The 24,563-nt window shown below is 41.6% G+C and overlaps 1 protein-coding gene across 1 annotated transcript in view; it reads left to right on the top strand.

Annotated features, from left to right (window-relative positions):
• The window catches only part of RERE (arginine-glutamic acid dipeptide repeats), a 257,951-nt gene that overhangs the window by 119,020 nt on the left and 114,368 nt on the right, over positions 1–24,563 (top strand). Inside the window, exons 7-9 of the mRNA XM_065873056.1 lie at positions 13,473–13,521; positions 19,823–19,947; positions 20,879–20,978. Coding sequence (XP_065729128.1) covers positions 13,473–13,521; positions 19,823–19,947; positions 20,879–20,978 — 274 coding nt within the window. The remainder of the gene's footprint in view (positions 1–13,472; positions 13,522–19,822; positions 19,948–20,878; positions 20,979–24,563) is intronic.

Genomic DNA, 24,563 nt, shown 5'->3' with positions numbered 1-24,563 from the left:
GTCACATTTATTTGAACATTGCCTTTGGGAGTTGGGGGCAGATAACCACTTTTACTTTTCCCCACGCCACGTAACACTGCTGCTGGAACTTGCCATCTTTCACCTCACTTAGAAGCACCTTTACTCTTCCTTCTGGCTCGTCTCCTGTGAGTGTGAGGTCACCCTTTCTCTAGACTGCAGGAGCTGGACGCCGCAGCCCTTGATGGGAGCCCTGCAGGACTCAAGTTTCTGCCTCGTTTCAGAAGCCCACCGTTTGAGTCGGGAATACTTGTTAGGAAAACAGTTGTGGAACTGCCTTTCTGTTGTAGAATCTTTAATTCTTCTTAAACTTTTTTTACATTTGGCAAATCAGATGTGAACAGGAGGCAGTACCGGTGGCTGAATCAACAACTCTGGCCGAGTCCTCTCGCTTGGCTGGCTGGTGGTCTGTGGAGCTCGCCTGCAGCCACCTGATTGGACGGCGAGGACTTGTAGCTGCCACCGGGATCTGTGGGGACCCTTTGTTGTTAAGAGCCGAGTTCCTATGTTTCAGATCCACTAAAGTGAGTCACTAGAGCTTTATCTTACGTGCCATGCATTTGTACTACATTTTCCCGTTTTAGGAAAATATTTTTGGAAGGTTATTTGCTGACCAGCCGCCTTCCGCTCTGGGGCTTCCAGGCTTGTCTGGCGGTGGTAGAGGTAAAGGTGCCACACACAGGAAGTCGTTCCCTTGTTTGGGGATGTTGTCTAGGGCCCGGGTGGCGTGGACGTCGGAAAGAGGATGATTAGCTTCATTGTGGCTTCTTGTTCCCCTCCTGCTGGGCTTCAAGAGTGTCAGGAAATGCTGGTGAAGAGAGACAGTGTGTGTTTCCAAAAGAATGTAAAAGTAAAAGCTCCCCCAAATATTATCCTGTTATTAGCTTTTCTTGTCGTTACACCAGCATCTTGAGTCAGAATCTGAGGTTGACCCTTACATTTAAAGTGTTCCTCTGTCAACGTAAATTTTGCAGAGTCTGGGAATCCACTCATAACGTACCCCTGCCGTTGACCACTTCCTAGACTCTTGTCTGGTGTGTTAGCTTAAGAATTAACTGAAACACACTGATACACCTACAACCTGATATTCACCATGTCTGTGATTCTTCGGTTGTTCATTGGTCCTGATCCTTCTTCCTTCTGAATTCGTTTTCCGCTTTTGTTTTAATTTTTGGTCGTTACTGGACTAAGTCGTCCTTCCACCAGAAAGACGTTCATTCTAAAGCTGTGAAACAACAATCTGACAAAACGAGAGAGAAAATAGAAAATACGGGGTAAGGGGAGATTTGAAATTATTTGTGCATTTGTGCACCTCCTCCCAAGCTGACGGCCATCTGTATTGAGCAGTTTCTGACAGGGTGGGCGACAGGTCGTTGAACATTTCTTTAAAGCAAATCTGAAAGAAAACGAATCTAGTCTCTTACATGTATGGTCTGTGATACTTTGGATCTAAGCTGAAACAGTTCGTTTTAATTTAGTTGGGATAATTAGACCTTCTATCAGAGTTCTTTGAGCAGTGCATTTATTTGTGACGATTTGATTGATTGTCCTCCTTATTGGACTTTAAGCCTCTGGAGCACAGACCATGCGCTCAGTTCCCAGGAGAGTGTCTGACCAATGGGCCTCTGGCATAAATAGGTTGAATTAAATGAGTGGCATCTGTGGTAAGAGAGAAAACTAGATTTGGAGCTAGATGATATGGTTCAAATTCTACTTAATAAGTGACATTGGACAAGCTGTGATGTTGGATAAGTTCCTTCCTTTCTCTGAACCTCTGTTTTCTCATGGGTCATATGGGGGTGAATATTTCTCACAGTTGTTAGAAAGATTGGAAGAGAATGATATGAAAGTGCCTGGCACATAGTTTATCAGTGTATTACTGTTATGAATTCAAAGTCCAAGTCTACAGTCTTTTTTTTTTTTTTTTTTTTATGCGTTACGCGGGCCTCTCACTGTCGTGGCCTCTCCCGTTGCGGAGGACAGGCTCCGGACGCGCAGGCTCAGCGGCCATGGCTCACGGGCCCAGCCGCTCCGCGGCATGTGGGATCTTCCCAGACCGGGGCACGAACCCGTGTCCCCTGCATCGGCAGGCGGACTCTCAACCACTGCGCCACCAGGGAAGCCCCAAGTCTACAGTCTTATGTAGGTGTAGTTATCTTAACAACATCTCTATTTTTTGGTCAACCTGTTCATCTAAGACAGTCTTAGGAATTATGGTAATTAAATTAGTGGCCAATATGTTTGGCCAGCATTCTTCTTATGCTTTTTGGGTGTTTATATTTTTCTTTACAGTTCTTAAAGTTTTTTAAAAAGCTTTACTTCCATGTCGTGTAACATTTGGTGTATGCATTAAATGTTGTTCTTTTCTTGCCAGTCTCTCTAATACAGTGGGATGAGTATGTGTCTGATACAGTGGGATGAGTATGTGTACGTTAATGCTTGTGTTGCTACCACAGCTGCCACCACCTTTGCTGCCTCCTCCCCCTCCCGCTCCTGACCGCTCCCCATAGTCACACCACCACTGTGAATAGGAATAAGGTGATGGCCCTTTTTTAAAAAAATTTAATTTTATTTACTTATTTATACAGCAGGTTCTTATTAGTTATCCGTTTTATACATATTAGTGTATACATGTCAATCCCAATCTCCCAATTCATCACACCCCCGCCACTTTCCTCCCTTGGTGTCTATACGTTTGTTCTCTACATCTGTGTCTCAATTTCTGCCCTGCAAACCGGTTCATCTGTACCATTTTTCTAGGTTCCACATATATGTGTTAATATACGATATTTGTTTTTCTCTTTCTGACTTACTTCACTCTGTATGACAGTCTCTAGATCCATCCACGGCTCTACAAATGACCCAATTTTGTTCCTTTTTATGGCTGAGTAATAATCCATTGTATATATGTGCCACATCTTCTTTATCCCTTCGTCTGTCGATGGGCATTTAGGTTGCTTCCATGACCTGGCTATTGTAAATAGTGCTGCAATGAACATTGGGGTGCATGTGTCTTTTTGAATTATGGTTTTCTCTGGGTATATGCCCAGTAGTGGCATTGCTGGGTCATATGGTAATTCTATTTTTAGTTTTTAAAGGAACCTCCATACTGTTCTCCATAGTGGCTGTATCAGTTTACATTCCCACCAACAGTGCAAGAGGGTTCCCTTTTCTCCACACCCTCTCCAGCATTTATTGTTTGTAGACTTTTTGATGCTGGCCATTATGACCGGTGTGAGGTGACACCGCATTGTAGTTTTGATGTGCATTTCTCTAATGATTAGTGATGTTGAGCATCCTTTCACGGGTTTGTTGGCAATCTGTATGTCTTCTTTGGAGAAATGTCTGTTTAGGTCTTCTGCCCATTTTTGGATTGGGTTTGTTTGTTTTTTTGATATTGAGCTGCAAGAGCTGCTTGTATATTTTGGAGATTAATCCTTTGTCTGTTGATTCGTTTGCAAATATTTTCTCCCACTCTGAGGGTTGTGTTTTTGTCTTGTTTATAGTCTCCTTTGCTGTGCAAAAGCCTTTAAGTTTCATTAGGTCCCATTTGTTTATTTTTGTTTTTATTTCCATTACTCTAGGAGGTGGGTCAAAAAAGATCTTGCATTTTTGTCATAGAGTGTTCTTCCTATGTTTTCCTCTAAGAGTTTTATAGTGTCGGGTCTTACATTTAGGTCTCTAATCCACTTTGAGTTTATTTTTGTGTATGGTGGTAGGGAGTGTTCTAATTTCATTCTTTTACATGTAGCTGTCCAGCTTTCCCAGCACCACTTATTGAAGAGACTGTCTTTTCTCCGTTGTATATCCTTGCCTCCTTTGTCCTAGATTAGTTGACCATAGGTGCTAATGGTCCTATAGGTGCTAATAAACCCATAGGTAGGTTTATCTCTGGGCTTTCTATCCTGTTGTGATGGTCCTTTTTTTAAAAAAAGCATTTCCCAGAGACTTCCCACTGGGAACAAAGAGACGTTTAGATGTGCATCATAGACATACTTGCTTGGTCCAAAGCCCCTGTTTTTCTGGGGACACTCCATTCCTGTGTATTATGAAGTTTGATATCCATGTATGGAAAGCCAGCAACATTTTTGGTCGGGAAATTGGCTTAACCTGTGAATACTGCTGCTTTATAAACTGAGGTGGGATTTTAAAAATAAATTTGTTTCCTAAACTGTCGTGTGTGTGTGTGTGTGTGTGTGTGTGTGTGTGTGTTGGGTATGGTCCTTACAACTGTTTTCTTCTTTGCAGCAGGTGATGACAGTAAAACCCATGAGGAGCCTGAGGTGGGATGGAGTTATGTGCCCTGGGCAGATGTGCTGCATGTTACTACATGATGGGGGTGGGGGAGATCAGGCAAAGAAGAACTTCAGGCAGTGGAACGAGGTCATCGTAGTGCTTTGAAACTAGATCCTTTCCCATGTATTATTTTAAAAAATTTTTTTACCAGTTATTTTCTGATGCTGCATATTATTTTATAGAGGCCATATTTACTGACTCCTAGTGTCAGCCTGGAAATTTTTCTTATTCCTTAGCTAGTGCCTAAATTCTTGGTTCTGGACTCTGCATTATATTCAGGGGGACTCTACTGAAAGGAGAGAGGCTTGAGATCCTTTATAATTAACTCACTGTGACCCCTTGAAAGAGCACCTTTATCTCCTCGGCCTTGGTTTCTTCTATTAAGCTAGAAGGCTGGGATCAGATGGCCTCTGAGGAACCTTCCGTCAGAGAAAATTTAGAATATTATGATTCTGGAATTTAATGAATTCCTGTCCTGACCTTTGCATTTGTGTATGAATTTGGAACGTTAACTCTTCCACATGTTGACTGATTAACTTTTTCTTTTACTTTGAATGAATCCTGAGTTTTGTTCCTTCTGGGCAGTTTATCAAGCTTGTTTCAGATGAATTTGCTTTGCGGGGGTGGGGGGTGGGGGCGGGTAGCCTTCTGTCACAGGTGACTTGACTTTTCAATAAAGCACTTAGTTGTTATTTATGGCAAAATGGTAGATGAGTTAAAATCTTGGAGTCGTTTATTCATTTAAAATATCTTTAGTGAGTGCCAGGGGGCTCTGGGAAGTAGTGGTGAGCTAATATCAGACTTGGTTCCTGCCCACAGGGTGCTTTTGGTCAGGATAGCCATGGACAGAAATAATTACACAAATTAAATATAAAATCATGCCTGTGACAAGAGGCTGAAGGAGAGGTAGGTGGTGTTTTGGGAACTCATAACAGAGGACTTACTTCCTGTTCTCGCTCCTGGCAGTGCTTGGAGCTATTAATAGTGATGACTACTGTGTGACAGGCACTGTGCCTTGCTTTCCATAGATCATCTTTTATTTTTATAGCTGTCTTGCAGAGTAGCCATTATGAACTTGATTTCATAGATGGGCTCAGAGAGGTTGAATTGAGTCCTCAAGATCACACTTAGAGCTGACAGAACCTTGGTACTGACATTTTAATCCAGGTTCCTTTGACTCTGAAGTCTGTGCTCTCCCCCAGGCAACTGAGCATCTAGACTCAGGTGTGTATATCAAGTTCTCGCTCCTGGCCGCGGCGGGGTGCCCAAATCATGGGGCATCCCGAGGATAGGCAGAGCACAGTGGTTTTACTCAGATCTAGGGAAATTTTTTTCTACCTTAAAATGAATGGGAATATGTTATGGAGTAGAATACAAAATTTACTTGGATTTTTAAGAAGCTATGTCAGACTTCAAGGAAATTTCACACTTACTGAAAAGACTGTTTTAGAAATACCTGTCCATGCTGGAGAAATCTGAGAAACCCAGCCTGCCATTCTGGGTTTCCTTGTTATCAGTCTGACTTTCACTCCTGCCCACCACCCTTGTAAAAAGAAGTGATTCTGGTATATTGCCTTTTGATTTTCCTAAAATTTGGTGTATCTCATTCTGGACCCCCAGTCTGTTATTTCTGTGGTCACTTCTGAATGAGCTAGTAAACAGAGTTTCTAGAATCTTCTTTCTGTTGATCTCTGTCCACCTTCCTGCTTAACTTGCCACCCTATGGAAAAGATAAGAACGATCTGCCATCGAGCCTTGCGATCTGAAGGACAGGTAAAGGGAGATTGCATGTGATTTCATTCACCCATGGCAGCAGCCACAGGGGCAGGGTCTGACTCGAGAGTTACTGGTCCCAGCCTTTGGGGAATGGGCCAGAGGCCACCCTGCCATTACGTTCTGGGTGTGGATTGTGATGGGAAGTAGCCACGCCGGCTCCCTGTACAAGACCTCTGTTCTACCCCCTTGTGTCTTCTCCCCAGGACCGCATGTCCTTGTCCCTTTTCTTTCTCTGTAGATGCAGGTTCTTGTCATAAGCAGTCACCGTGATCACATAAAGATACTTGGGGGGTCTTAAGCGAACATTCACAGACCCGTGCCTTCCTCACACCGTCCCCTCTCTTGGGGGGAAGGAGTGGTTCTGCCGGGCGGCCCCTGTCTCCAGCTGACTCGCTCTTCTCCAGAAGCTTCCTCGTCTGGCCAGCTGCCGCCTCATCGTCTTTGCATAGATGCTGCTCCCTTTCTGATATTCACTTGCAGGCTCCCTGCTCCTTTCTGTCCATTCCCTGTTTACTTCTTAGACTAAAACGTTTCCATGGTAACGGGTTACTTTTCAAAGGGAACATCTTGTCATTTTATTTAATCCACTGCAGCTGAAGAGGACTGAAATATTAAGTTGTAGTTGCCATGGATACTGCTTTGTTACATTGGTTTCTTTTGTATTAGATTTCATATACAATGAATTTCTTTCTATTTTTTTTTAACTCAAGGAATAAACACAGTGGCTTACCATCATTGTTGTAATTTGGCTTCTGGGACTATTTTTTCATATTCCAAAGCAAAGATTTGTAGAATAATGGGGATTAAACTCAGCTGTTTCGAAATATGTATATTATTTACGTTAGGGGCACAGAGAAATTCTTCCTTCTTGGTTGTGAGGATGGTGAGGATGGTGAGTTTTTCGTTTGTTTGTTTTTGGTAGTATGCATCACAGCTAAGGATGTCTCGAAAAGGATGATCCCACTCCAGAGATCCCTAGTAAATACAGAGAAAAAAAGGAATGTGTGACTTGAGTTAATTCATTGAATCTCGTGGCATTTTTTCTTCAGCTACTTATTCACCTGTCTACAGTGTATTTTGAGGAAATCTGTTATTTATTCAACTTTTCTCGTGTCTGGTTTTCTTTCTTACCCCTAGTCTATCTGTAATACACCACTCAGTTAACCTCTTCTTTTGACTTTAAACAACTTATAATTTTTTAGATTCATAGGAATTTGCAAGATCCTACAGAGTGTTCCCATGTACCTTTCACTCACTCACCTACTCCTAGGAGGTATGGTATAGAACTCCAGTGTAACATCAGAATCCAGACTTGGGGGACATTAGTATAGTGTGTGAATAGCTCTGTGACGTTCTATTGCATATGTAGCTTTGCAGATCTATTCCATCATCGCAAAGATTCTACTCCCTCCCTTCTCCCCCCACCATTCCTAATACCTGGCAACCATCTTTATAATTTTGCCATTTTGACAATGTTATATAAGTTGACCTTTAACTTTGATGGGTTTTCTCTTTTAACATGATTTTCAAACTTTAAAAAAAACACTTTGATTATTTTGTCTTACTTTTGATGCTTGAAACAAACAAAGAAGTGAATTAAGGAAAAGGATATGGCTTCTCATAGTGGTTCTGTTTATAATTAGTTGTGTAATTTTGGTTCAGTAAAATCACTCTGCCATATGGAGTGTGGCTGGGAGCTCTGACTTTGGAGTTAACTAAACTTGAGTTTGAATCCTGCTTTTTCCAACCTGTTAGCTGTGTAATCTTGGGTAATTTCATAAACTCTCTTAGCTTCAGTTTCCTTATCTGTACAGGTAATAATAGCACCTACTTTCCAGGGTCATCCTTAAGGTTAGGTAAGACAGTGTATGGAGTTGGATTCGCTCGAAATGCCTGCTACATAGTTAATGTTCAGCGTACATGTGAGCTTCTTTATTGATGTTGCAGTTACTCCTGTTATTATTATCTGTTAAGTGGAGCCGTTGCCTCATAGAGTTGTCATGGAAGAATGAAATAATGTATAGAGAGCGCTTCATAAGTGATAACTAGTATTATTTTGCTTCTGTTTGTCATACAAATATGTGATACCTAAATTTAAGGTAATATAGGTAAAAACCCTGAGGCAAGGACAGAGGTGTGCATAGATGTGTCTTGCATTATCCTGGGATATGACTTCCGTCTTTGGTTTCTTATTGCATATGTAGTATCCTTTATCTGACCTTGCTGGGATTTACACTGTCCTTGGTCTTGATTTTCCTTCTTTAATTGAAGGCTACCCTGGTTTTGCCCAGACCTGCTGTGTTAATTAGGCAATGCTATACATCAGGCAGAAACCTTCTTAGTAACTATGTTTTAAACACAAGAGAGAATAAGATCTGAATTTCTGTGGATAACACTACTAGTGCTCTGATAAATATCAAAATATGAATTAAATGAATTAATACATAGAAATGAGATAATACTGTAAGAGCACCCAGAACAGATAGAAAGTACTTAACATGTTAGCTCTTGTTACTAACTGATGGATTAACCTGGCGTTTTCTAGATTAGGGACCTTTTGAATTTGAGCCTCCAGTATATTTTTTAGAATTTATTCCAGTGACTGTTTATTGGACAGTGACCCCCAAGTTAATCCCAGTCTCCGTGACTTCAGAAAGTGGCTCCAGACTTTACTTTGTTTTCCATTAATATGGATGCAATCAGCGTCCATTCTCTTCTTGTGAACTTCTCTGTGTAACAGCGTCGTAGTTCTTAAGCAGGTTACATGCGTAAATGTCTCGTTTCTTCAACACAAATATAATATTTCACATTGATGGGCTGGAGTGAGGAAGAAGTGTATGTAAACGAACAGGGGAGCAAGTATTACAAAACAGGAAACAAGTCAATCTTCCTAGTTAGTTAGCCTCCAGTATTTTCTGAAGTTCATAATGTATAATAATCAGTGCTTCTCACAGCTGGTTTGTGGGCCCCATTATTAATTTCATCAGATCCCGACCCTTGAGTTCCTGTCTTTGCAGTGTTCGTTATGATGAAACGGGAAGCATCATGAAAGACTTCTGGTGCACACCAAAGGACACACATTGTTTGTTGAAGTTAGAAGCTTAACTAGCTGCTTCTTTCATGGAACACCATTTTTATTTGGGAGAATAACTGATAAACTGTGTTCACTCACTTGGGTAATCGGTGGACATTTTCTTGAAAATGAACAAATGCAGTGAGCCTGCCATTTCAAGGCAAACCAGCTGATAGTATTTTGCCAATGCAAGATTGGAGCTTTCAAGTAAATAATTAGAATTTTGAAAAACTTGTACCCACCACTCTGAGTTTGACAGCTTCTGTACGTACACAGGCTCTTGTTGTGAGATGTGTGGTGATATTAATGAATGTGATTATTTTTTTTAATTGTATAGTTAACTGTGTTAATATTTGGAAGATCTGCAAAACTTAGTGAGTGAATATTTTCCATCTAACCAATGCATGACAAAATCATGGGTGGAAGATCCATTCAAAGGCCAAGACAGACCAACAGATTTTAATGTACAAGAGTCCAAAAGATCATTGATAAGATTTTAGGTTAACATTGTGCAAACGACCTTTAAGAAACAGTCACATGTTGGGTTTTGGTGTAGGATCAAAAAGCATATCCACAGTTATCAGAAAGACTATTCACATAATCTTTCCTTTCCCAGTTATATATCTGTGTGAGGTTCAATTTTTTTTCATATACTGTAACCAAAAGAATGTACTGTAACATATTGAGTGTAGAGAAGCAGATGTGAGAATCCAGCTGTCTTCTACGGAGTCTCATCCTAAGGAGATTTGCAAAAATGTAAAACGTTGCCTCTGTTTTCACTGCTTTTTGTGGAAATACAATCATTTTTCGTAAGAGTATATTTAATTGTTAAATATTGTTATTTAAGCCTATTGTTATTTTAAAATAAATAAATAAGTAAACATTTTGAAATCTCTCAAAAATACAGTTTCCTCGAGATACTCAATAGAGTGTAAAGGTGTTAGACCAAAAAGTTTGAGATTTGCTGTGTTAAGTAAAAGGAAAAATGTAGTAGTCAGCGTATCATCATTAAGAGTGTTTTCTATAAGCTGTTGATACTGCATTTAAAGAATAATTCTTGGTGATTTTTATCAAGTTTTGCATCCTAGCAGTCTAGAAATATTCATGTAACCAAGGAATTTTCAATTTGTCCTGAATGAGTAATAATGCCAGACAGGTACTGTATTAGATTCTGGGGGATATAAAAAGTGAATTAAGTCTCTCTTTCTGTACTCTCCAGTCCCAGAGTGGGTGGAGGTAGATGTCCAAATTAGTCATAGCACAGTGCCACCCGCTAACATGAGGTGGGAACCACGGAAGGGGCACTCGGGCTGGGAAGCAGCAGGTGAGGACCCTTGAATGTAGAGTTTGGCTGCTGTCAGAAGAAGGGAGGACTGAGATTGTTCCTTGGATTCCAGATATAGCTGGATACTGGCACTTTCCCAGGAGGAAGGCTACTTCTTCTTTTCATCTTTAGTTCATATACTGACAGCTTTTCTGTCAGATGCATCCAGTTTTCTCTAATAGGGTGTATATTGCTATCTACCTCTTTTCTCTTAGACCTAAAAAATATTTCTGCCATTTATTCTATATTTGGGAGTACCTGGATATGGTCGGCTAATGCCATTGTCTGCTTACCTTGCATCTTAATCCTGCTCAAGACTAACTTCGTTGTATCTCTTGCTAGGAGACCCTAATATTTAAAAACTGCGTACGATGAATACTTTCGTTGTAAAAATTGATTTTTAATTTTAAAAGGTTCTTTGTTTTATTTTGTGCTTTTCAGTCTACTCATTAATAAGTACCCTTCATTGACATAAAAGAGAGAAACAGATTTCTAATTTTGGCTGTTAAGATACTCCAGCACGTTTTTTAGTCTCACTTGTATCATTATTAGCAGTATTAATAATTACTAGTATCCTGTTTTTATACAAATAAGTGGTATATAAGCAGTTCTATTCAATAAGGTGTTTGGGGGGGTTATTGTGGTACGGTTTTGACCTAAATATGATAATACTGGTTTATTAAAATATTAAAAGAAAAAAAACCAAAAACGCATGCAAAAAATAAAATAAAATAAAAATGAACCAGGAATGTTTGTCCTGGAATCAGCAAGGACTTTGCAGTGTGTGTAGCAGTGATGGGGAGATGCTTCCATAACCAACCGCTTGAAGAACCTGAAAGGTGAGCTGTGGGCACACGTTGCTGGACGGGCTGTGGCTGAAGCTTTCTGAGATGATGCATTTTGGCCAGACCTCCTTGTAGGCAGGCAAGCATTTGGAGAGTGTTTAGAAATGAAGGAGAGAGCTAGGCTTGGCAGCTATGTTTTGCTCATAGCTGGTTACGAAACAGAAAGGCATGAGCTGGAAGGGAAATAGTGGGTAACACTGACTGCTTGTTTTTTTTTAAAGAAGTGCTCAGATTAAAATAGCCTCCTGGCCTGTGTGACTCCTCTGCATACCTCCTAAAACAGCTTCTCCTAATCCCTGCATAAACTCACGGGAATGTCAGCTCTGCCTTTCAACACCCATTTCCCTACGCACGAGACCAGGGTGGCTTGTGAGTTAAAGGTCGCTCGTCACAGGAGCTTTTCTCCCACCACAGCCCCTCTTTTTCAGTTTCCCGCCTTGGTGGGGTTCTGGTCCCACTTGGGAAGCCCTCTCTTGCCTGCTGTTGGGCCCCTCACGTCCTTCAGGGGTCTCTCTGGGACTTAACCTCTTCATGGACTGTCTCCTCTTGAAGCCCGCCTAATTTTGATCACTTCCCTTAGCATTTTTACTCTGTTTCTCCTGAAATGTATTGGGCTTATGAGTGGAGCGATTGGACCAGATCTGGTGTTTGGGACATGGCTGCTACCTTCCCAGGTAGATGGACTGTAAGCTCCTTAAGGCTTAGACCGTTTTCTTTTTGTTAGTCTTCTCTCTTCCTTTGTCATATCTGCTGCCCACTTTGCCAAAATAAGACTTTTCGCGAGAAAAACTGTCAGATTAAAAGAAGAAAGTGCTGGACCTGAAGGAAATAATAGTTTTCCAGAATTCATTTTAACAGCTTCAAAGCTAATGGTGGGGGTGTCAGATCCATGGGAGAAAAATAAGTCTGTGCTTCCTCTTTGGTCTTGGCTGCCTTATTATGCTCTTCAGCTCGGTCCGGGTCGACAGATAATCATAGAGCAGCTCTCACCATGGAAAAGCCTACTCTTCAGCGCTAGTGAAAATTCACAGGTGACTGTACAGCGCAGTAAGGCCTTGTCACTGGGCACGGAAAGCGTTTTCCTAAGAGGGTCAACAGATGGTCATGATGGTCATCGAGGGTAACAGGGAGCTCTGGGAGGCCGAGGTCTGCGTTTCTTTGTCCACAACTGTGTACCCGCTGCATGCCCTGTGCAAGGCCTAGGATGCAAAGACGTTCAATGAATGTTTCCTGAAGGAGTGAAAGGGAGAAGATACTCCACACTCTTGGGGGTGTGTGAGGTGACATGGGGAGGAAATCAAGAAAGGTTTCAGTGAAATGGTGGTTTTTAGAAGGACCCTGGATGGTTTGGATTTGGAGCGAGGGAGAGTGAGCATAGCAAGTGCAGTAAGAATGACACAGAAATGAGATGGGTCTTTCACCTCCTAGACCTGCTGGGCTCATGCCCCCACACGCTTTACATCTCTGCTCAATTTCACTTTATTAATAAGGCCTTTTCTGACTATCCTGTATAAAGAACTGTAAAAGTTCATCATTTACCACCCCTTTAATTCCTTGACCCTTTTCATCATCTGACCTATTGTTTCTTTTTTTTTTTTTTTTTTTACACAAATTAGAATAAAAGTTCCAGTAAGGCAGGAATATTGGTTTTTTTTTTTTTTTTTTTTTTCATTGCTTTATCCCCAACACGTAGGGCAGTTCCTGGCTTGCAGTTGGTACTTAATAAATATTTGTTGAATGAATGAATGCATGACCCAGTGTGTGTGCTAGGAATCATAAGCTATCTTGTCTATATTTTAATAAGGTTTATCGTAGGGCACCCTGAAATATTCTGAAAAGAAGAAACATGTATTGGGATTGTACTGTAGGAATGTTCATCTCTCTGCAGGGTGAAAGAATGATGGTATAGGTACTCAAGACAGGGAGTTACAGTAGAGGGGTTTCTAGAAGACACGGTTTTAGAGATGCGTGTGGGGTTAGGGGAGCGCACATGTACAGGGCGGCATTAGAAACGGTGGGGAAGCTAATTCTTCCTGAGTTATCCGTCACTTACTTCAAGTGAGTTGTTTTCCTTGAAGAACGTGTGCATGTTCATGTCAGAACTATATTATGCTAACCTGATCTGCTCTTTTCATGACAGGAGGCTGAACAGTACCCAGGGAGAAATTCGTGTTGGTCCTAGCCATCAGGTAAAGCAAACTTTAGTAGCTTCTTTAATAGGTTTTTATTTCTTATTATTCAACTGGCCCTTTATGCTGTTGAGCAGCAGCTTAGAACTGTTATGCTGTTTGGAATTTTATATAAATGCAGAGATTTATTTTTTTAAGATCACCACATACATTTAAAAAATTGTGGTAAAATATATGTAATATAGGGGCTTCCCTGGTGGCGCAGTGGTTGAGAGTCCGCCTGCCGATGCAGGGGACACGGGTTCGTGCCCCGGTCCGGGAAGATCCCACATGCCACGGAGCGGCTGGGCCCGTGAGCCATGGCCACTGAGCCTGCGCGTCCGGAGCCTGTGCTCCGCAACGGGAGAAGCCACAGCAGTGAGAGGCCCGCGTACCGCAAAAAAAAAAAAAAAAAAAAGTGTATATATATATATATATATGTAATATAAAATGACCCATTCTGACCACTTTTAAGTGAATAGTTCAGCCCTTAAGTGCATTCATATTGTTGTGCAACCATCACTAGCATCCACCTGCAGAGCCTTTTCATCTTCCCAGTCTGAAACGCGGTGTCCATTAAACAGTCACTACTCACTATCCTCTCCCCTCATTCCCTGGCAGCCTCCCTTCTACTTTCTGTATCCATGAATTTGACAACTCAGTGGAATGACCCAGTATTTGCCCTTTTGTGTATGGCTTATTTTCTTACCATAATGTCTTCAAGGTGCTCCCATATTGTAGCATGTATCAGAATTTAATTTCCTTTCAAGGCTGAATTATTCATTGTATATATGTCTGTTCATCTCTCGATGAACTGGTCACTGCCTACTTTCATTGTAACTTTTTTTTTTTTTGCGGTACGTGGGCCTCTCACTGTTGTGGCCTCTCCCGTTGCGGAGCACAGGCTCCGGACGCACAGGCTCACCGGCCATGGTTCACGGGCCCAGCCGCTCCGCGGCATGTGGGATCTTCCTGGACCGGGGCACGAACCCGCGTCCCCTGCATCGGCAGGCAGACTCTCAACCACTGCGCCACCAGGGAAGCCCAGCAGTTTCTTAATATTCAGGCGTCTGCTATATCCAGATTTCCCTAAGTGTCTCCCTCCCTCCCTCCCTCCCTCCATCCGTCCCCCCAACCCAGGATTAAGTCTAGAGATTTAATCACATTCTAGTTCGGTACCCTGCCCCTGGCAAGAATACTTCTGGGTGGTGCTATATAGTCTATCAGGGACATGTGTGTCTCTTAATGATGGTTTGCAGCCATTGCTTGTTACTTAGATTCACTGTCTAATTGGACCTGTTACTTAGATCTACCCTTTAAAATGCTGATACTCTAATCCTATCATTCCTTCTTTTATCAGCTGACCAACTGTCCCCGTGTCAACTTTTGTTTCCCTGAAACGCATAGGAAAGGCAGGATAAATGCTTGACTCTTTCCCTATTTTTACTGGTTGGTTCCCCAACATCTTCCAGTAGTCATCAGTGGATTTAAAATTATTTATCTGGGCTTCCCTGGTGGCACGGTGGTTAAGAATCTGCCTGCCAGTGCAGGGGACATGGGTTTGAACCCTGGTCTGGGAAGATCCCACATGCCGCAGAGCAAGTAAGCCAGTGCGCCACAACTGTTGAGCCTGCGCTCTAGAGCCCACGAGCCACAACTACTGAGCCTGCGTGCCACAACTACTGAAGCCCGTGCGCCTAGAGCCCGTGCTCCACAACAAGAGAAACGATGAGAAGCCTGCACACCGCAATGAAGAGTAGCCCCCACTCGCCGCAACTAGAGAAAAGCCTGCACGCAGCAACAAAGACCCAGCGCAGCCATAAATAAATTTATTAAATAAAAAACTCCCTTTAAAAAAAAAATACTTATCTGCTAACCAATTGCTGTTACTCTTACTGATGATTAAATTATCCATTCGTGGGCTAGTAGGCGCCTCTTCCTGCTGTCTTTTGTGTCCTTTTAACTCGACCCCTGTGGTCTTTGGTAGAGTATTTTATCTAGTATAACATGAATTTTTTTGTTTTGTTTTGTTTGTTTTTTTACTGGAGTATAATTGCTTTACAATGGTGTGTTAGTTTCTGCTTTATAACAAAGTGAATCAGTTATACATATACATATGTTCCCATATCTCTTCCCTCTTGCGTCTCCCTCCCTTCCACCCTCCCTATCCCACCCCTCCAGGCAGTCACAAAGCACCGAGCTGATCTCCCTGTGCTATGCGGCTGCTTCCCACTAGCTATCTACCTTATGTTTGGTAGTGTATATATGTAATATGACATGATTTTAATGTCTCATTATGTACGTTCCCTGCCCTAGGTCTAGAACTAAACTTTTCTAATGAGTCCTCATTGTTTTAGAGGAAAGTGACATTTTTTGAGTGGCTGCTGCCCAGTCATTATTACTGGGTTAGTTACTGTTTCCAGGCCTCTTCAGGGAACAGATTAGGAAATAACGCTTTTTTCCCCCCTTTTCTTTTTTTAATGATAAAACATATCGTGGTTTCTTTCTGATGCTTCTAATTCAAATTCAGAACAGGCCTTATAGTTAATCCTATAGATGAAATTTTCTTTCATCCGTATCTGTATCTTTTCCCCATGTCTCAAAACCAATTTTTAAATGACACCAAAATAATTATTCATTTGCTTCAATCCCATAATACATATATAGCAGCTCAGAATAACAGTACTTGCACTGCTACAAACAATATGATTATTGGAAACAGCTTTATAGATTTTTTTTTTTTTTGGCCTTAGAATATATCCCACTAAGTCTATATAGGCAAATTAGTATGTTTTAAAGTTACCTGAAATGATTCCCAGAGAAGAACAAACACAAAACATGGCTAGGTGGATTTATTTGATTTTGCTTTAGAGTTTTTAAGGGATTGTTGTTCTTTCAACTTAATTTTGTTTTTATAATTATGTGAAATACAAGGCTCCAAATCAAACATGCAAATGAAGTATGTTCAGAAAGTTCACCTTCTTGCCCTGTCCCCTCCACGTGTTCCCTCCCTCCCTGATGGATAATTGTTTAGTGTTTTTAATTGAAGGTTTTGATCTATCATTCTTATTTTTATTCCCCCAGCCCCATGTTCTTAGATAGTGGTAGCATAATAAAAACACCTTCACCACCTTTCTTTGACCTTCTGACGATATCTCCTGTGTTCCCTCCATAGCAATAGGTAGAGCTCCTTCTCGTTTTCTTCTGCCACTTCCTGGGACCCCACTGCATAGGTGGAGCAGTTTATTCTTCCAGCCCCCATTGTTGGGCGTTTGCACTGTTTCCAGTCATTTGCTGTTACAAGTAATAATGCGATGAATAGCTTATGCATAAAGATTTTTATTTTGCCAACTTATCTTTGGGATATTATATTATCCCCAGAAGGGCGATGACTGGCTTAGAGGGCACATGTAATTCTTAGGATATTACAGAGTTCCCCTCCGTAGAGATTGTACCATTTTGCTTTCTTGTACTAGCGACTTATATGAGTGCAAACATTCAGCCTTGTGTATTGTCACACTTTGGCATTTATGTCAATCTGATAGATCGGAAATGGTCTCTCGCTGTCATTAATTGGCATGTCTCTTATCAGCAAAGTCGACCATCTTTTCCTATGAGTAAGAGCCATTCTCATTTCCTTTTCTGTAAGCTAATTGTATTTCTAGTCCATTTTTTCTCTAGGGGATTGGTCCTTCCCCACAGCAATAGTATTTTAAATAAATAAATAAATAAACAAACAATTTATTTATTTATTGCTGGCTGGCTGGCAGGCTGGTTGGCTGTGTTGGGTTTTTGTTGCTGCGTGCGGGCTTTCTCTAGTTGCGGCGAGCGGGGGCTATTCTTCGTTGCAGTGCGCAGGCTTCCTATTGCGGTGGCTTCTCGTTGTGGAGCATGGGCTCTAGGCGCGCAGGCTTCAGTAGTTGTGGAGCATGGGCTCAGTAGTTGTGGCTCGCGGGCTCTAGAGCGCAGACTCAGAAGTTGTGGTGCATGGGATTAGTTGCTCTGCGGCATGTGGGATCTTCCCTGACCAGGTCTCGAACCCCTCTCCCCTGCATTGGCAGGCAGATTCTTAACCCCACTGCACCACCAGGGAAGACCCAGCAATAGTATTTTTTAATTAACTTAACAAACAACTATTGGAGAGCTGCTACACCACCTACTGTACTTGGTGCAGGGGAAACAGCTCAGTACAAATGTCAAAGACCTTTTGATATGAGTAGCTATTGTGTTTTAATTTTATTCCCATGCCATCACTGTTTATTAAGCAGAACTAATTGTGACCCCCACTTAAATGTTAAACATGTCAGTACTGAATTAGGGAAGAGCATCGTTATTTGGGGGAGGTCAGCACTTGATACACAGCAAGAGGCCTCAGAGGTAGCCTGTGAAGCAGAAATTGCGAAGCCGTAGCCTGCCAGCCGCGTGGCCTACTAATACTGTGTTTTGCCACACAGTTGGATTTAAAACTTGAATAGCCAACATTTAAAACCATGAGCTTTCACATTGAAGTCAAGATTTCTGGACTTCGGAAAAAAATTGGAGGATGGGGCTTCCCTGGTGGCGCAGTGGTTGAGAGTCCGCCTGCCGATTCAGGGGACACGGGTTCGTGCCCCGGTCCAGGAAGATCCCACATGCATGGCTGCTGAGCCTGCGCGTCTGGAGCCTGTGCTCCGCAAGGGGAGAGGCCACAACAGTGAGAGGCCTGCGTACCGTTAAAAAAAAAAAAAAAAAAAAAAAAAATTGGAGGATGTACAAACAGAGGTTCTCATTCCTGCACAGCAGCATTCCCCAGATGGGGACGCTCTCTCTTCTTTTCACCCTGATTCCCTTCACTTCTTGGTACCTAATGCCTGCATGCCCAGTTCGGGAGCCGCTGTCACATGTGGCTTTGAGCACTTGAAATGTGGCTAGTCGGAATTGGGATGTAGTGTTCTGTTTACTGTGGACAGTAGAACATTTAAAGTGGAACATGAGGCCCTCGTTTTATTTCCATTGCCTGCACACTCTGCCTGCTTCATTCATTTACAGTTTCTGCCTAGGTTCTGTGGACGCTGGAGCTTTTAATTTAAACTATTAGACTAAAGCGACCTTGTTCGTAATTTGAGAAAATAAGAACATGTGTGTTTTGCAGATGGTTGACTTTTCTTAGGCCTCTGAGTAGTCACAGCACCCATTTACACTTGCTCTGCCCCAGCAGTGGAGGATGAGAAAATGCTGGAGGTGTTTGAATCTCTAGCAGAATTGACTTAGAATCTTGGTTGTTGAGCACTGTTGTTCAAATCTTTCAAAAAAATTGTTAATTGAGGTGTACCTTATGTACAGTGACCTGTTGATATCCTGTGTATACTCTTCAGTCTGCTGTGACAGTTCATAGCAAGGCACAGAACATGTGTCGTCCCAGAAAGTTCCTTCCTGCCCTTCTCAAGAAGTCCTCTCCTCCTGAAAGCACTGCTCATCTAATTTCCATCACCATCATTTTAGTTCAGCTATGTTTTTTAATAAATTAATTAATAATTTATGGCTGTGTTGGGTCTTCATTGCTGTGCGCGGGCTTTCTCTAGTTGTGGGGACTGCACGAGTGGGGACTACTCTTCATAGCGGTGTGCAGGCCTCTCATGTTGCAGAGCACGGGCTCTAGGGCACGTGGGCTCAGTAGTTGTGGCACATGGGCTTAGTTGCTCCGCGGCATGTGGGATCTTCCCGGACCAGGGCTCGAACCCATGTCCCCTGCACTGGCAGGCAGATTGTTAACCACTGCGCCACCAGGGAAGTCCCTTCAGCTGTGTTTTTAATGTTACCATGATGGCTCTTTTGGATGTTCACCCTGACTCATCGATACTGACTCTCTGGAAAGCAGCATTAGTTTAGTAGGGTAGTTCAGTTCTTTTTTAGCACCTGTCCTTAGGTGAGGTTCCACTATTTGTATATATCTCTTTGTAAACATATTATCATATTGGAAATGCGTGTGGCTCTGCCTTCTTTATCAAGCAGCTCTTATTTCCCGAAACATTTTTTTGTTTTATCATTTCTTTTATTCACACGTGCCCATTTCTTTCTCCCTCTGAGGACCATACTGGCACTGGTTTAATTTGACACTGCTTCTCCTTAGGTAGAGATCGAGCCGTCCATTGTGAAATCTTCTGTGGCGAAATGATCCTGAAATGTGTGATAGGCCAGCTTCAGTGACTCATGATTTTCCTGTTATTTCAGTGCTGCCAAAAGAAAGAGGCTTAGTAAGCTACTGCATCTGTCCCCAAGGCCTGCCTGCACAGGCAGCTCTCAAGTGTGCCTTGATTGTGACTTGTTCGTCCCTGTCTTACAGGCCAAACTTCCCGATTTGCAACCATTCCCTTCTCCCGATGGTGACACTGTGACCCAACATGAGGAACTGGTCTGGATGCCTGGAGTTAATGACTGTGACCTCCTTATGTACTTGAGGGCAGCAAGGTAAAAGGAATCCACACCATTCTGCTTTGGGAATTGATTAGTGGGCAACAAACGTTCTCCTTTCCCCTGAAATTCTATTTATATCTTGGGCATTCTGACTTCATGTTTTGTTATACTGTCTGTAATCAGAGCCCTGATCCTTGTTACCAGAGAAACATAGCTTACCATGGTAAAATCACTTTTTTCTCCTCGGTGTTTGCCCCACATTAGATTTTAGAAGTCTTCAGAAGGAAAACGTCTTAAGCCATGCATGCAATTATCAACACCTCTTAATACAGCTGAGTAATTGGCTCATTCAGCTTATCTTAAAATCACTTTACAGGTTTCTTTACTCTGTGGCTGTTCATTGGTACCTAACCTAAACTTTATGTTTTAGGGGCTTACCTATATGAGTCCTTGCTAGCCTAAAAATGCCGAGACTGCAAAATGAGAAGTTGAAGTGTGTCCCAGACACATCCTAGTGCAGGCAGAGCCTTCCTTTGTCTGCAGGGGTTTCTGGGACTCACTCACTGTAGTATCAACAACATGCAACAGAAATGCTGAAACAGGGTGGTGATGGGATATTAGCTCTGGCTGTTCTGTGGTCAGCAGTGCAGCTTGGAGGCTGCCGTGGGGATGGAGGCTTCAGGGGAGGGGTGACTACTAAGAGTTCTTTTCACCTCTTTTCCACTTTCACTTTGCTTAGAAGTAGTTGATGTAGAGTATGAAAGGAATGAAGTAAAGTTGCAGCGGATTTAATTTTAGATATTTTCTGGAGAATACATCTGGGTGAACTGCAGTGGAACTTCAAGTTTTTTTTTTTTAAACAAGAGCAGAAGCAAGGCTGAGGACTCATGCATGTAGTAGTGGAATTTGGTGTGGGCTGAAGATGTGCTCTGGAAACTGAGGGTTGAAGTGTCTGTACTGCCGTTTTCCCTTCCCGTCTTCCCAGGAGCATGGCGGCCTTTGCAGGGATGTGTGACGGAGGCTCCACGGAAGATGGCTGCGTTGCAGCCTCGCGGGATGACACCACCCTCAACGCACTGAACACGGTGAGTCCTTTGAAGTTGCCCTGGGTGGGAAGAAAGTTCGTTTTTCTCCTGTGCTGGCATAGGGAATATGTGATGATCATGGAACATGAAGGGGCCTGGCATCTGAGGAGTAAGTACTGTGGTCTGCTGCTGGGATTGAAAGATTGGAGTCGTGGTCCTGGTGGTAGGGCTCCATGACCTTGGCCAGCGATCCGGCACCTCCAGATTCACCTCCTGATCTGCGTCTTTGCTTCAGGATTGTGGCGAGCCTCTGCTGAGAGCCTCATGCTAGTGGTTAATCTTCACTGAGACCTCACCAAAGCCGAGGACTAGGCAGAGTGGTCTTAGTGAATCCTCCCAGCACTGCTCTGAAGGAGGCTCCATTATTACCACCATGTGGACACAGGAAAGAACCTGAGAGCAGTTAAGTCACGATCCAAGGTCGTACACTCAAGATGTGAATCCAGAGGTCACGCTTTTCCCCTCAGTGTATTCGGAAGGGCTGGAGGGAATAGAGAGAAAGCTTGACTTCTTTGAACATATTTGGTTTTTATACATTTGGCTTTGGAACCATGTAAGTATTTCACATGATTATAAAACAAAATTAAGTTTAAAAAAAAAGCAATCCTTAAAAAAATCTAAAGTAAAACAAAGCACACGAGCGTAATGGTGCTGAGTTGGTTGCGTGACGTCCTGCACGGGCACTCATCTGCTTTAATCCTGTGACCCCATAGCAGCTTCAGAATAACAAAACTCGAACGGCTACAAACAGTAGGATTCCTGAAACCTGGTCACTTTTTTTTGGGGGGGGGGGGCACTCCTTATTGACCTTGGAGTATATCCTACAGGGCTGTATAGGAAAATTAATGTATCTTAAAGTTCCTTGAAATAATTCCTCTTCTGGGTGCTTACTAATGTGAAATCATCAGATCTGAAGTAATAATGAATTTGTATGGATTTCTGATCTGTTAATAGTCTGCAGGGTTATGTACACTTACATAGGATGTTGAGCATGAGGCCGAGCAACTCTTCTGACGATTCACTAAGTATAATGTGAGTGCCCTTTTTGTCTGTCTTTTTCTTGAGAGGTCACTGTAGTCGGAAGGGACTTTCAAAATCATCTGTTCCCATCTCTAAATAGATAAGAATCCGAGGCGTAGAAAGACCACATGACTTGTTTGAATGCCAGCAATGCAAAAAATTGATAACAGATCCCAATTTAGGGATCTTTCATGCTTTCGGGGAAACACGTAGATATCTGAACAGCATAGTTGACTTTTATCCCTGGTCTAGTTGTGTTTCTTGAGTATCACGTAACGTTATAATAGTCTCATGTTGGAGGCTGATTCATCTTGCTGCCATGTTCTAAATAAGTGAATGATTTTGCATATTCCCATTTACTTTCTCACCTATTTGATGCTTTGAATTGTTGTTGTTATAAGGAATCCTTATTCTGAACATATAGTGATAGAGCCAGAAGGGGCCTTTGGATTATTTTTACAGATGAGAAAACTGAGACCCAGAGATTGATGATACTGCAAACAGTGGCTATGGCAGATGTATGTCTGTGAATTCAGAATACCCTAAAAAATGTGTGTATATTTAAAGTAACTCTTTGGTGTGAGTTTGTTTTCTGTTGGGTTTTTGTATAAAATCTTTATGAAAAAAATTCTCCTTTCATGACTCTGCTGATCAGTTGAATTTTGAATAACAAAGATGTTGCCATATTTAATTAAATGTCTGTTTTTGGCACTTTCCTGAATTTATCTAATTTATTCTTATTCCAGCCCCTCTAAGGATTCTGTACAACATACTTCTGTACAGAAATAATTCGGGTTATTTTTGCCTGTGATCCTTTGTAGCAAGTTCCTTCTGAAGTTTTCTTCAGCATTGCCAGAGGGTTTTGGCTTTATGGGTTTTTGTTTCTGAGAAGGTACCTTCTCATCACTTGAAAATCTTCCTGCCTAGGTGAGCCCAAGATGGCTCAGGTGTCGGGTTATGCAGTACAAGCGCATTTAGCCATCAAAAGACTGCGTTGTGTGCTCATTTTGTGATGAAAAGAAACTTCTAGTGGCTGTTTTAATTTTTAAACTTCATTGTTGTACTGGCTCACAGAAACTGTAGGCACTTTCTTTAATGAGAAGTGGAGTGATTGGAAAAATCTTGAGAGAAGTTAATGTTTATTTTGACTTCCTTGGAGTAAGGGGGTTTTGAATTACGTTAAGGAATAAAAAGAAATGCATTGTCACGTGAGAAGTATTTGTTGTTTCTTAGAGTGTAGCATAGAGTCAAAACAAGGTTAGGCATTTATCAGCTTAGGAAATAGACACAGGTTTATTCTATTTCCCAGTACAATGTAGACATTTAAAGTATACGGAATCTGCAGTACGGCTACATTAGAGTATGTTTAATATCCCAGTAGGACTATTCGAATTAAAATGCATTTAAGTAAATAGTTTAATGTTTAAAACTGTAGTCATTAATAAAACATTTTTAAACTGTTAGTTCTTTTAGACAACTATATGTACCTGTTTTAAAATACAGGGTCTTCAGGATTACTTGTTTTGACTTTTTTCTTCATTATTCGCAAATGAGAGTTTTAGTGTGTATTTAAAAAAACTTATTGGGGTGTAATTTCTGTATAATAAATTGCTCTGGTTTAAAGTACACAATTTGATGAGCTTTTGTAGATGTGTGTGCCAATGAAACTACTACAGTGTTCAAGATAGAAATCATTTCCAGCATCTGCAGAAGTTGCCTCATGCCCTTTGCTGCTTCCAGTCTCAGATAACCACTGATATGTTTTCTCTCTTTATAGATTAGTTGCATTTTCTAGAATGTCGCATGAATAGAATACTTTTGTATGTAATACTTGGGGTCTGGGTTCTTTCAGCATAGTAATATTACAGTAGATTTATACTGTTGCATTATCAATAGCGCATTCCTTTTTATTGCTGAGTGGTATTCCAGTGTATGGATATTCATAACATTTTATCCATTCACCTGGTGATGGACATTTTTTTTTTCCCCAAGCTTTTGGCCATTATGAACCTTGTTATGCAAGCCTTTCTGTGGAACATATACTTTCATTTCTCTTGAGTGAATACCTGGCAGTGAAGTTGCAGGAATGTATATATGCAGGTAGCTTTTTAAGAAACTGTCGAACAGGTTTCCACAGTGGCTGTAGCATTTTACATTCCCATCAGTAGTGTGTTAGAATTTCAGTTCTTCAGCATGCTCCATGAGACTTGATGTTTTCAGTCTTTAAAATTTTTAGCCATTCTAATGGATGTGGAGTGATATGTCATTGAGGTTTTCATTTAAATTTCCTGACTGTTGGTAATGTTGAGCATCTTTTCATATCTTAAAGCCCATTTGTATATCTTCTTTTGTGAAGTAACTTTCGCCTAATTTAAAAAATTGAATTATTTGGCCTTTAGTATGATTTATTTGTAAGAATTTATATTGCAAATACAAGTGCCTTGATACATGTATTTTGTAAATATTTTCTCCCATACTATGACTTTTTTTTTTGTTTATAATGGTGTGTTTCTAAGAGTAAAATAACTTAATTTTGCTGAAGTCTGATGTATCTTTTTCCTTTTA

This window comes from Phocoena phocoena, chromosome 1 (genome assembly GCF_963924675.1).
Source record: "Phocoena phocoena chromosome 1, mPhoPho1.1, whole genome shotgun sequence".
Taxonomy (NCBI): domain Eukaryota; kingdom Metazoa; phylum Chordata; class Mammalia; order Artiodactyla; family Phocoenidae; genus Phocoena; species Phocoena phocoena.
This window is presented reverse-complemented; position numbering and strand designations above follow the sequence as displayed.